Source organism: Leptopilina heterotoma, unplaced genomic scaffold (genome assembly GCF_015476425.1).
Source record: "Leptopilina heterotoma isolate Lh14 unplaced genomic scaffold, ASM1547642v1 Lhet_270, whole genome shotgun sequence".
Lineage (NCBI taxonomy): Eukaryota > Metazoa > Arthropoda > Insecta > Hymenoptera > Figitidae > Leptopilina > Leptopilina heterotoma.
Window position 1 is genome coordinate 1,278,532 of NW_025110979.1, and position 13,140 is coordinate 1,291,671.

A 13,140-nucleotide genomic window follows, 5' to 3' on the forward strand; every position below is an offset into this window, starting at 1 on the left:
AAAGAGTTTACTATTTAAAAAAATAATTGAATTTGTTTAGAAGGATTTATTAAAATTTTAGAAAATAATTGAATTATTTTCTGAAATTTTATAAAAATTTTGTTAAAAATAATTGAATTTTTGCAAAAAAATTTTACAATATTATAAAAAATAATTGAATTCTTCCGAAGAATGTTATTCTTATTTATGTAAAAATAATTTAATTTTTGCTAAGAATTATATTAAAATTTTTGAAAATATAAACAATAATAATTAATTTTTTACAATAAGTGAATTTTTAAAATTTTGATTATAAAATTATTTAAAAATTTATATTTGAAAATAAAAAATTATGTAATTTGCATCGAAACATTTGCTAGTTATTTAATAATTTAGTTAATTAGTTAATTAAGTTAAATAAATTTAGTTAAATTAGTTAATTAACTTAAATAGATTGTGATTAATTTATTATTGTTGTTATTTACAGTTAAAATTTTAGTAAATATTTTAATTTATTAGATAATAATGTAGTTAATGATTTAAAATCCTAGTTAATTAGTCAATACTTCTGTTAATTAGTTAATTAAGTTAAGTAGATTCTGTTAATATTTTTGTTAATTAGTAAATATTTAGGTTTGAGTCAATAATTTGGTTAATTGGTTAATAATTTAGTAAATTAGTTAATTAACTTAAATAGATAATAATTGATTTATTATTTTTGTTATCTAGTTAATATTTTGGCTAATTAGTTAATACTTTAGTTAAGTAGATAATAATTCAGTTAATTAGCCAATATTTTAGTTAATTACGTAATAATTTAGTCAATTAGTAAATTAGTAATTAGTATTTAGTAATTAATTTAGTCAATTAATTAGATACTAATTTAGTTATTTGGTTAATATTTTACTTTAATTACGTAAAAACTTTGTTTAAAAACCAAAAAATAATTTCTAGTTACCACAATTATTTGCGAAGCGATAAAGTTAATTTCCTTTGCGAGGGAAAATAATTATAACTTCAATTGTAAGATGTAAATGAACTATATATATAGGTACATGAATCATGTAACTAATATATCCCTCCTACTCCTTCTCATTATTTACTTATATATGTCGCTTCGATACTGAATTAATTACTCAATTTTCCTCATGATTATAAAAAATATTATAAATTTTTCCTTCTACTTTATTGCCTCAGAGTGATTTAATTAACGAGAATAATTAATAATTAAACAAGTAATTCTTCAAGAATGGTAATTTTATTTTCAACATAAAAATATAAATGAAATTATCGTACACTGTAAAAAAATATTCAATTTTTTGTTTTTTGTTTTTTTTTTTTGTCAAGTTACTAATTAAATATTGGGATTGTTAAGTACTAAATATTTATTAATTAGAGGTTTTATTCTTAAAATAGAATTAACGCCTTCTTGGTCTACAGTCTCCATAAATCCATCCTACATCTCGATGACAATATGTTCCACGACAACAGATTCCCTCTGACATGCCTTCTTTGCATCTTTCTCCAAGTCTAATACAACATATTGCGGAGGGAATAATCACTAGAGAAATTATTGCCAAAAACATAAATAGGATTCTTTTCAAAGCAGCCATTTTTTCCTGTAAATTTTACAGTGGAAATTAATAAACTCAGGAGGTAGAAGAATTTGATTTTAAAATCGATTGGTTAATTTAACTAATTTGAATGTGGCAAATTGACTCTAAAATGTTTTAAATTGATACCAAAAAGTACAAAAATTATGACAATTGGTACCAAAAAGTATCAAATTACTACCAAAGTTGTAAAATTGATTCGAAAAATGTTCAAATTGGTACTAATGGCATCAAATTGACACAAAAAGAATGAAATTACTACCAAAGGGATAAAATTGATTCATAAATTTTTAAATTGGTGCCAAAGGTATCAAAAAGTACAAAAAATATCGAATTGCTACCAGTAGTATTAAAGGTAGACCTTATACCAAAAAGTATCAAATTGGTACCAAAAAGAATCAAATTTCTGCCAAAGGTATAATTTTCACCCAAAAAAGTATCAAATTAGTACAAAATGTATCAAATTGGTCCCAAAAAAATCAAATTACTACCAAAGGTATAAAATTATTTCAAAGAAGGATCAAATTGGTACCAAAGGTATCAAAAGAATACAAAAGGTTCGAATACGAACAATAGTATCAAAGGTATAGAATTAGTATCAAAAAGTATGGAGATGGTACAAAAAGTATCAATTTTGGTACCAAAAGAGTAAATTTGGTACAAAAAAAAAAATTCAAATTGATACGAATTTTCTTTTGTATAATAAACTCAATAAAAATTATGCGACAGATTATTAGTAATGACGTATTTTCTTTTTCCTTTGTTTTTTGAAGAAAGGGAAGAAATAATAATCTGCTTACCGTGTAAATAATAAGTTTCGAGAATTACCAACAAATGGAGTGTAAACTTGAAACTGAAAGACAGATATGATTGAAGTTAGGGGGAAATGAGGAAATTTAAATAGAACCACTACCACCACTTTATCTATTACCGAAGAAAAAATGAGCGATTATCATATCCCCACCATTAACAATGTAAAATAAATGAAACAAGTAATATATGTGAGTATAAAAAACAATTACACTTTTATCGTAACAATCTCTTTGTCTCAGTATAAAAGTATTTAAGGAGAATGCGACATTTCTTTATAAACCACTAATCTGTTAATATTCAAAATTACCAATTTTGAATTTATTCTACCAATCTGTTATTTATTATTATCTTCTCTGTTTATTATTATTTAATACGTTTTTTATTTTTTCTCTATTTGTGACTACTCATTTTTTACAACTTTCCTCATACAGCTTTTTTTGTCTTTTACTATTTTTAATTTTATAATTAAAATTAAATTAAATTCTTATTAACACTTTTTTATTAATTTTATTAGTTCTTAACATTTTTTATGCCACTTTTTGACTATTATTTTTTAAAGGTTTTTTAATTAGAGTACTTTTATTCTTTTCCTAGCTAAAAAACAAAAAAGTAATCACTAATTCAAAGTAGTAGAATTTTTTACATATACTATTAAATTTTTTTTATTTTTAAATAAATCAATAAATAACTATTTATGAGGAATATTAATTACTGCTGTTTTACCTGATTCAGAATGATTTCATTAACAATAGAATAGAATAATTAATAATTAAACATGTCATTCTTTCATAATGGTAATTTTATTTTCAATTTAGAAATAAAAAAGAATTTATTAGTTATCGTACATTGTAAAAATATGACATATTTTATTGAACTTTTTTTTGAGGCATTATTCGTTAAAGATTAATTAATTAGGATTTTACTTCTCTTAAAATCTAATTAACGCCTGCAGGATCCCCAAACCCGTCCTGGTTCTCGATGACAATGTGTTCCACGGCAACACAGTCCCCCTTGTCCGTTTTCTTTGCATCTTCCTCCACGTTCGATACAACCCATGGCAGAGGGAACAATCATAAATGAAATTATTGACAGTAACATTAAAAATAGGATTGACTTCAAAGCAGCCATTTTTTTCTGAAAATTTTTAAGTTAAAATTAATAAACCGTCAGGGGACACAATTTGACTTTGAAGACGAATTGCTTTAAGGAATTTGCTTAATTGAAAAGTGTTTAATTAATTCTGAACTGTGTCAAATTTGATACCAAAAAGTATTGAATTGATACCAAAATTTATCAATTTGGTACCAAAATGTATCAATTTGGTATCGATTTGGTACCAATTAGTATCAAATTGGTACCAAAAAGTACCAAATTGGAACAAAAATTGAATTGCTACCAAAAGTATAAAATTGGTACCCAAAATCTAGAAATCGATACTAAAAGTATCGAATTGATAAGAAAACAATCAAAATGGTACCAAAAAGTATCAAATTTGTACAAGAAAGTATTAAATTGGTTCAAAACCTATTGAATTGTGATCCAAAGTAAAAAATTAGTACAAAAAAATTGAAAACTGGTACTTAAAGTATCGAATTAATAAAGCGAGAATCAAATTGGTATAAAAAAGAATCATATTACTACCAAAAGTAGAAATTTGATTAAAAAGGTTTAAATTGGTACCAAAGGTAAAAATTTAAATGAAAAAGGTTCAAATTGGTACCAAAGGCAGCAAATTGGGACAAAAAGAATCAAATTTCTATACAAAAGGTATTTTAAAATTGATTCTGAAAAATTTAAATTGGTACCAAAAAGTATCGAAATGATACCAAACTTACAAAATTGATACTATAAAAAGTATGAACTTGGTTCCAAAGACAACAAAATTCGTAACAAAAAGAATCAAATTGATACAGAAAGTGTAAAATTATTATACTAATAGTTTAAAAAGTTTCTAATTGATAACAAATATATTAAGTAAAAGAAAAATACCCAAAATTGTATCAAATTGGTACAAATATTAAATTGCTACCAATACTATCAAAAATATTGAATTTACACCAAAAAGAATCAAACTGCTAAAAAAAGAATACCAAACTGCTACCAAAAGTATCAGAATCGCACCATTCAAATTTTATCTAATCAAAAACCAAACAACAGATTTTAAACAATAATTTTCTTTCTTAATCAATTCAGTTCGTTAAATTTCATTAAAAAATTTAGTAATTTCAAAAAAAAATTAACTAATGCTTTAATATTAATGACTATTAATCTGCATTTGAAAATTCGTTTCCTTTTTTTTTAATATTCAAATGCAATTTCAAAAATTAAAATAAAAAACGAATCGTACATTTTTTTTAATTATTTCCTGCATTCACAATAATGTGTTTTTTCAGTTTTTTGGTTTTTGTAATCAGTGGAATTCAATTTCAGGAAATAGTATATTTTATGTGTGCTTTTCATTAAACTCTACTGTATTTTTTTCTTTTTTTTATAAAAGGGGACAAATAAAAAAAATGCTTACCGTGTAATTAATAAGCTTTCGAGAATTATCAATAAATAGAGTGTGAACTTGAAACTGTAAGACAGATATGATTGAAATTAAGGCGAAATGAGGAGATTTAAATAGAATCACTGCCCCCACCTTATTTACCGAAGTAAAAATGCGCAATTATCAAATCCCCACCATTTGCAATATAAAACAAATAAAATAAGCAAAAGAAAATATTTTGCAATTTTAATATGGTCAGTTTATCAAGATTATAAAATTTTAAAACTTGAGCGTGTACAGAACAGGTTTTCAATTTTCATCAAGATAATATATATATATTGATCTTCTATTTCTAATAAAAGTAATAAATGAATTTATTGATTGTCCAGAAATATTATTCGTTTACTATTTTTAATTTTATAATTTCCTTCTTATATTCTTTTAAATTTTTATTAACACTTTTTTATTATTTTTATTAATTTTTGACATTTTTTATGCTTCTCCCTAAATTTAAATTAGTAAAAAATAATATTTTCTATAATTTAAATTAATGACTGACTTTTTATTTATAAATTAGTAAATTTTACAAATAAATAGAAATTTCTACTAATTTATTATATAAAAAGGTTTAATTTAATAATTAGTGATTCATTAAATACACTGCAAAATTAATAATTAAACATGTAATTCATCCGTAATGGTAATTTTATTTTTAATTTAGAAATAAAAATGAACTTATTAGTTATCGTACATTTTGAAAATATGACATATTTTATTTTACTTTTTTTTAAGGCATTAATGGTTAAAGATTAGTTAATTAGGATTTTAATTCTCTTAAAATCTAGTTAACGCCTACAGTTTCCCCAAACCCGTCCTGGTTCTCGATGACAATATGTTCCACGGCAACACAGTCCCCCTTGTCCGGTTTCTCTGCATTGTGATCCACGGCCGATACAACCCATGGCAGAGGGAACAATCGCAAAAGAAATTATTGCCAGAAACATTAAAAATAGGATTGACTTCAAAGCAGACATTTTTTTCTGAAAATTTTAAAGTGGAAAGTAATAAACAGTCAGTTAGGGGATAGAATTTTACTTTGACACCGAAATGTTTTGAGAAATTTACTTAATTGAAAAGTGTTAAATTAGTTCGAATTGATACCAATTAGAATCAAATTGTAAACAAAATGTATCAAATTGGTACCAAAAAGTACCAAATTGAAACAAAAATTGCATTGCTAACAAAAGTATAAAATTGGTACCAAAAATTTAGAAATTGATACTAAAAGTATCGAATTGATAAGAAAACAATCAAAATGGTACCAAAAAGTATCAAATTTGTACAAGAAAGTATTAAATTGGTTCAAAACCTATGGAATTGTTATAAAAAGTATAAAATTAATAGAAAAAATTTGGAAATTGGTACTAAAAGCAAGGAAAAAAAATTGGTCCAAAAATAATCAAATTGCTTTCAAAGCATAAAATTGAGTCAAAAAGTATCTAACCAAAAAGCATCAAATTGGTACCAAAAAGAATCAAATTCCTACCGAAAGTATAAAATTGTTACCAATAATATTAAAAGTGTCGAATTGATAAGAAAAAGTATTAAATTGGTACCAAAAAGAATCAAATTACCACGAAATGTAAAAAATTTGATTGAAAAAAAGGTTCAAACTGGTATCAAAAGGCATCAAATTTAATTGCTCCCAATAGTATCAAAAATGTTGCATTGATACCAAAAAGAATCAAATTGGTAGAAAAAGAATTACCAAATTGCTACCAAAAGTATCAGAATCATAAGAATTCACCTCATCCAAATTTTATCTAAACAAAAACTAAACAACAGATGTTAATTAAATTTGTTAATCAATTAAGTTCATTAAATTTTATTAAAAAATTTAGTAATTTAAAAGAAAATTAATTAATACTTTAAATATTGATGACTATTAATCTGCATTTTAAAATTCGTTTCCTTTTTTTTAATATTAAAATTATTTTGTAATCAGTGGAATTTAATTTCAGGAAATATATAATATTTCATGTGTGCTTTTAATTAAACTCTACTGTATTTTTTCTCTTTTTTTATAAGGGGGCAAATAAAAAAAAAAATGCTTACCGTGTAAATAATAACTTTCGAGAATTATCGACAAATAGAGTGCTTGAACTTGAAAGTGTAAGATAGATATGAATGAAGTTACTGGGAAATGTGGCAATTTAAATAGAACTATACTACCACCACTATATCTATCGAAACCGAAGTGCGCATTTCTCATATCCCCACTATTGTTAATGATGAACAAATTAAACAAGTTGTAATACATATGTGATAATAAAAATACAGAATAATAAAAATAAATAGTAATTAGTAATGAAAACATTTTTTTTTCTGTTTTGTACTATTTTTGTTTTTACTTTTATTATTACTTTTAGTAGAAATAATATATGGAAAAAATGGACAAAATAATTATGGAATAAATTATTTTTTTTCATTAGTGAATTTTGAACTGATTCAAAAACAAACTCAGAGAAAAGGTATAATATTTGACTCAGAACGAACTAGACTTTTTATTTGTTTTAAATAAATTTTATTTAGTTTAAATAAAGGTTTATTTGTTTCAAATAAATTTTATTTAGTTTAAATAAAATTTTATTTGTTTTAAATAAATTTTATTTGGTTTAAATAAAATTTTATTTGTTTTAAATAAATTTTATTTGGTTCAAATAAAATTTTATTCAAATTGTTTAAATTGCCTCAAATACTGAAATTATTGATTCAATAACAATTTATTTTGTTTAGAAAAAATTATTGATTCAAATAAAATAAAAGTGTTTACTAATAAATTTTTATTATTTTCAAAAATAAATAAATACATTACAATTGCAGTATTTAATAATTTTATTGATAATTACAATTAATTACTCTATTTCATTGCAAGGTGGACAATTATTCAATTATTTCCAATTTCGAAATAATAAATCACAGTTTTCGATTTTGTTTTTTTTAATCTGAAAATTGAATGTGATATTAACGGCCAACGCAAATAGAGTAAGTCCATCCCGATGGTTGTAAACAATAAAGTTGAGGACAACAGATGCCAATAGTTGTTTCAGTTTTGCATACATTTCCTTGTTGTATGCATTGTGCCATTGTAGAATGACCAAAATACGAAATAATTAGTACCACAAGTAGTACGAAAATTGGAAACAATTTCAGAATAGCAATCATTTTGTTTTTAGTTTAAAAGAAAGAACAGTGGAAATAGTAATGCGTGGAAGAAAAAGAGAAACCTTTCTCTCAAATAATATTTTTTTCACTATTATTTTTATTTTATCAAAAGAATTTTTTGAGTATTAAAAATTTTCGCCAAATTAGTTTCAAAACTGAAATTTGAAATTAACACTTTTGTCAGGTATTTACAGTCCTTATTTATATATTTAAAAATAACTAAAGTTTTCTTTCTTTCAGAGAGAGAGAAAATTAAGGGGCTTTTATATATTAATAAGATTGTGCGCACATTTTTATTTACCGTTCTTTTCAAAAAACTTGCGTCAAAATATATTTTTATTATTTCAAGTGATTTGTATTTTTTTATTTGCACGAAGAATGTATATTTTTTCCGGAATGATTTACCGAGTAAAATGCAAAAAAGAAAATTATTTTTATTTTTAAATAAAATAAATAATGAAATGAAAATAATAAATTACGTAATAAATGAAGGAAATTTATAGTACAAATATGGTAGATGTTTTTTTTTTTATATTTATTTCCAAGAAAAATTCTCTTTTCTAAGTTAAAATATTTGCTTGAAAAGTGAATCACTAATTTCAAATTTGTAAATTTGAATGTCCGGCTATTTTTAGTAGGTAATTTTTGTCGCAAAAAAAAAAATTTATTTGATTCAAGTAAACGATTACTTGTCAATTATCAAATAAATATTTACTTGAATCAAATAATTTTTATTGAAATCAAGTAAATTGTTTTTGAACCAATAATTTCAGTATTTGAAGCAAATATGAATTGAACCATTTAATTGACTCAAATAAAAATTATTTGATTTGTGTAAATATTAATTTGATAATAGTCAAGTAATCGGTTATTTGAATCAAATAAATTTTTATTCGGTGTAACTATTTTTGAGAAAACAATAAATTTAAATCAAATATTAATTATTTGATATATTAAATTAAAATTATTTTAATTGAATATAACATAAAACGAAAATAATAAAAAAAATGTAAAAAATGATGTTAGTTAATTTAATTTATAATAATAATAATAATAAAATTTAATTATTATTTAATTAATAATTTTAATTTAATTTATTTTCAAAAAAGAAATTTTATGTTTGAATTAAATAAAATTTTTTTGTAACAAAAATAATTATTAAATTTTAATTATTATTATTATTAGTAGTAATTTTACATATTGAAGAAGCGCCAGTAGGAAAATATCAATTAAGAGACATGAAATTCAAAGACGTCTTTATAATCAGGAAACATTAGAATTTTATTCATTTATTATCAATGTAGCCGTAAATAAATTGTTTTTGTTTTCTACTTATTTAGTTTTCCTTCTCGTTTATTATTTCAACTGGTTTAGTATAAATGGAATATTTTTTTTAATTTTCAAAAGACGAACGTCTCAAATTGTACAGTCCAGAGAAAAGGAATATTTGCCTCAAAGCCAGAATGTAATATTTATTTTTGTTACAAAAAAAATTTTATTTGATTCAAAAATAAAATTTCTTTTTTTGCAAATAAATTAAATTTGATTCAAACATAAAATTTATTATTTGCAAATGAATTAAATTTGATTCAAATAAGTTTCATTTTTGCAAATTAATTAAATTTGATTCAAATAAGTTTCATTTCAAATGAATATTTAATTTGATTCAAATAAGTTTCATCATTTCAAATGAATATTTTATTTGATTCGAATAAGTTTCATCATTTCAAATGAATATTTAATTTGATTCGAATAAATTTCATTATTTCAAATGAATTTGATTTGATTCAAAGAAAATTTAATTTGATTCAAGTAGAAATTTCATTTACACTCCAAAGAAATTTATTTTTTGACAAATAAAAATGTTATTTGAAAAAAATAAAAAGATTAGTAGATGTTAAGACAACTACTAATATTTCTTTAACAAAAATACATTATATTTGATTCAAATAAAATATTTCTCTACATAACCGGAGAAATGTAAAGAAATAATGTAGTAGTAAAAGTAAGTTATAAATTAATTCAAATTTAGCAAAAAATTCTACTTTTTTCAGTTATTTTTACACTATAGAATCTTTACTAAAACCAACTTTGAACCAATAGATGCACTGTAAAAATAAACATTTTAAATTTTTTTTTTTTTTTTGTACTATTTTTGTTATTTTTGTTATTTTTGTTATTTTTTTTTTTTTTTACTTTTTTTGTTATCGTAATTTGGTTCTATTTTAATACAGAAATGAGCTCTAATTTAGAACTTTTTTTTTTAGTGTAAAATTTTAAATATAGAAAAATGTATAAAAATGGAACTAAAGAATAAAATTCAAAAATAAAATTAAACAAGGAAAATAGAAGAAATATTTACGATTGATGCGGAATTTTATTTTTTATCACAACTTTTAATTAGAATAATAAGATAACAAAAGGAAAAAAATACATTTTTTTTCTTTTTTTTTTTTTGTATTAATTTCTAATTCTTATGCAATATCCTGTGCGCCATCCTGGACTGATATAACAAATATGTCCAGGACAACAAATTTCCCAAAAGCATTATCGTTAGTCCAATTGATTTCAAAGAAGACATTTTCTGCTAAAAACAAAATAATTTTCGATTGAAAACGATTTTAGATTTAGAAAACTGATCTTAATATTTTTTTTTTACACAGTCGAAGAAAGATTTTTTATTTAAAATGCTCTAAAAATTTTGTTACATATCATTCATAAAAAGATTTAAGATTTAAAAAGGTGCGTTAAAAATTTTTTCACACTATAAGTGAATAAAAACAATATTAATGATGTTAGTGACAATTTTATGACCAAAAATTCTGAAAAAAATTTTTTAACGCTAAGCATCGACGCTAAATTCAGTGATTGTGACTGTTAGATGTTAAATTTTAATTTTTCGACAATTGAGCAATTCCACGTGAAATGATCAAATAAAAATTTTAATTTTATGAGAATGACTTTAAACTCGCTGGTAAATTGTTGTTTTTTATAAAAGTAAGAAAATCCTAAAAACCTAAAATATTAACTTTTATAAAAATTAATTGTTTAAATTCAAGCGGATTGCAGCTATGCAGTTTTCAGCAAAATTTTTTGTGTACTTTTCAATTCAAAAACTCTTTTTTCAAAAAAAAATGTTAACCCCTCTTTTTTCAAAAATAAGCCTTATTTTTCAATTTCCACAAAAACTGCCTCTTTTTTTCAATTTTTTATCATTTTCATTGGAAAGCTGAGATTTTTTCCAATAAATTATGTAAATTTTAAAAATAGAACATCAATGAGTTTTCAAGAAAATAAAAGAAGACAACTTTTTAAATCCTTTTCGTTTATTTTATTGAAAATTATTGAAAATCCTTTGTTGTCCCATTTTTTAAATTTACATAATTTACTTGAAAAAATCTCACCTTACCATTAAAAATGATAAAAAAAAAAATAATAAAAAAGAGGTCATTTCTGTAAAAAATAGAAAAGCAAAGGTTTATTTTTTAAAAAGAATGGAATCAGTAATTTTACAAGAATTAACGGATTCATTAGTTAAAACTAAACTTATTGAATTAGTAAAATTTCTACTAATTTAAATTTAGAGAGTAAAGATGAGTAAATAAACACTCACCTTGATACAAAATAAATAATTTATATTTATGTAATTGTCAATATTATTTTTAACCTTATTATTAGTCTATTGTTATTATTACTGTTAAAGTAGCGTCAACAGGAAAATATTAACTTTCAGCTAACTAAAATTCAAAGAGGTTTTTATATTCAGGAAAATTTTGCAACTATACATTCATTTATTAATGTGGTAAATATTTTCCTTGTATAAATTTGATTTTCCTTTTCATTTATTATTTCAAGTGATTCGTTATATTTTCCAAAAATTTTCAGGAGATAAATATCTGGAATTTTATATTATCTTATCCAAATAGTGCAACAGTTTTTGCTATAAATATTGTGATAATATTGCATCAACATTTATTTACACAACGTTGCATCACAATATTAGCGTATTATGGTCATTCTACACTACCTGTGTCGATGCAAGCTATGTTCATAGCCAAGCAGGTCAAAAAAGTGACCATTATTGCCCTAGGGCAATAATGAGTACTTTATTGACCCAGGGCAATAATGAATATTTTATTGATTTAGGACAATAATTTACAAATACAAATTAGTAAAAATTCCACACAATTTTAGTAATTTTTACAAGTTCAGTAAAAAAAAAAGAAGAATTTTTTGAAATCTCTCTCTTTTAATTAAAAATTCTCAAATACTCGAATTCTTCATTCGCAATTAAAAATTTCAATTCGTCGAATAAAAATAAATATAATATTAAGTATTTAAAAAAATTAAATTATATATTTATTATACATTAAATATAACTATAACATTTCTTGGTTAATATTTGTGTTTTTGGAATTGCTCTGAGGAAACTATTGCGTTCTAGTTTGTATATTAAAATTTAATCACATTTTCGTATGTGTGTAGTGTGTAAGTTGTTACTGTTAAAATTTGAAGTGTCCTGTAAGGTTTGAGGAGTCGCTTATGTGAATTATGTTGTATGTGTATTGTGTGCATTATGCTTGTACCAAGGGTCTTTGTCTCAACAACCATATAGGGGAAATGTGGGGCAAGACGGGACACTTAAGGGTTTGAGCTTTTGAATAAAATCCACAATTTTCAAAGGAAAGAAAGAGAGAGAGAGAGAAAAAAAAGCCCTTTGCTTATTTAAACTTTGTTTATTAGTCTCTCTTTAAAGGCAAATGAGTACCTACTTAAAATGTTCTTTAATGAAATGCAATTAATCGGATCGAATTTAACTTTCTCGAATGGACTTTTTAATAAATATTTTTTTATAAATAATAAACAAAATGTAAATTGAAATTAGAATTAAAATTAAAATTTAAATTTAAAAAGTAGTCTTTTATTTACTTTATTTTAAATTTAATAGAAATAAAAAATAAATGTAATAAATAAATTCTTTACTAAATTTGTTTTTCCATTTTATTTTCTTTTATTTAAATT

General features: G+C 22.7%; 3 protein-coding genes across 3 annotated transcripts in view; all 3 read right to left on the minus strand.

Moving 5' to 3' along the window:
- Positions 1 to 13,140, minus strand: part of LOC122503852 (acetylcholine receptor subunit alpha-like) — a 252,448-nt gene that overhangs the window by 223,892 nt on the left and 15,416 nt on the right. The window lies entirely within an intron of this gene.
- On the minus strand, positions 3,187 to 5,053 carry LOC122503857 (antimicrobial peptide Alo-3-like). The gene is made up of 2 exons (XM_043614604.1): positions 4,927 to 5,053; positions 3,187 to 3,539 (listed from the first exon to the last, which is right to left on the minus strand). The coding sequence occupies exon 2, from the start codon at positions 3,531 to 3,533 to the stop codon at positions 3,345 to 3,347; it is 189 nt and encodes a 62-aa protein (XP_043470539.1). The 5' UTR covers positions 3,534 to 3,539; positions 4,927 to 5,053; the 3' UTR covers positions 3,187 to 3,344.
- On the minus strand, positions 5,581 to 7,180 carry LOC122503854. The gene is made up of 2 exons (XM_043614601.1): positions 7,009 to 7,180; positions 5,581 to 5,933 (listed from the first exon to the last, which is right to left on the minus strand). The coding sequence occupies exons 1-2, from the start codon at positions 7,163 to 7,165 to the stop codon at positions 5,746 to 5,748; spliced, it is 345 nt and encodes a 114-aa protein (XP_043470536.1). The 5' UTR covers positions 7,166 to 7,180; the 3' UTR covers positions 5,581 to 5,745.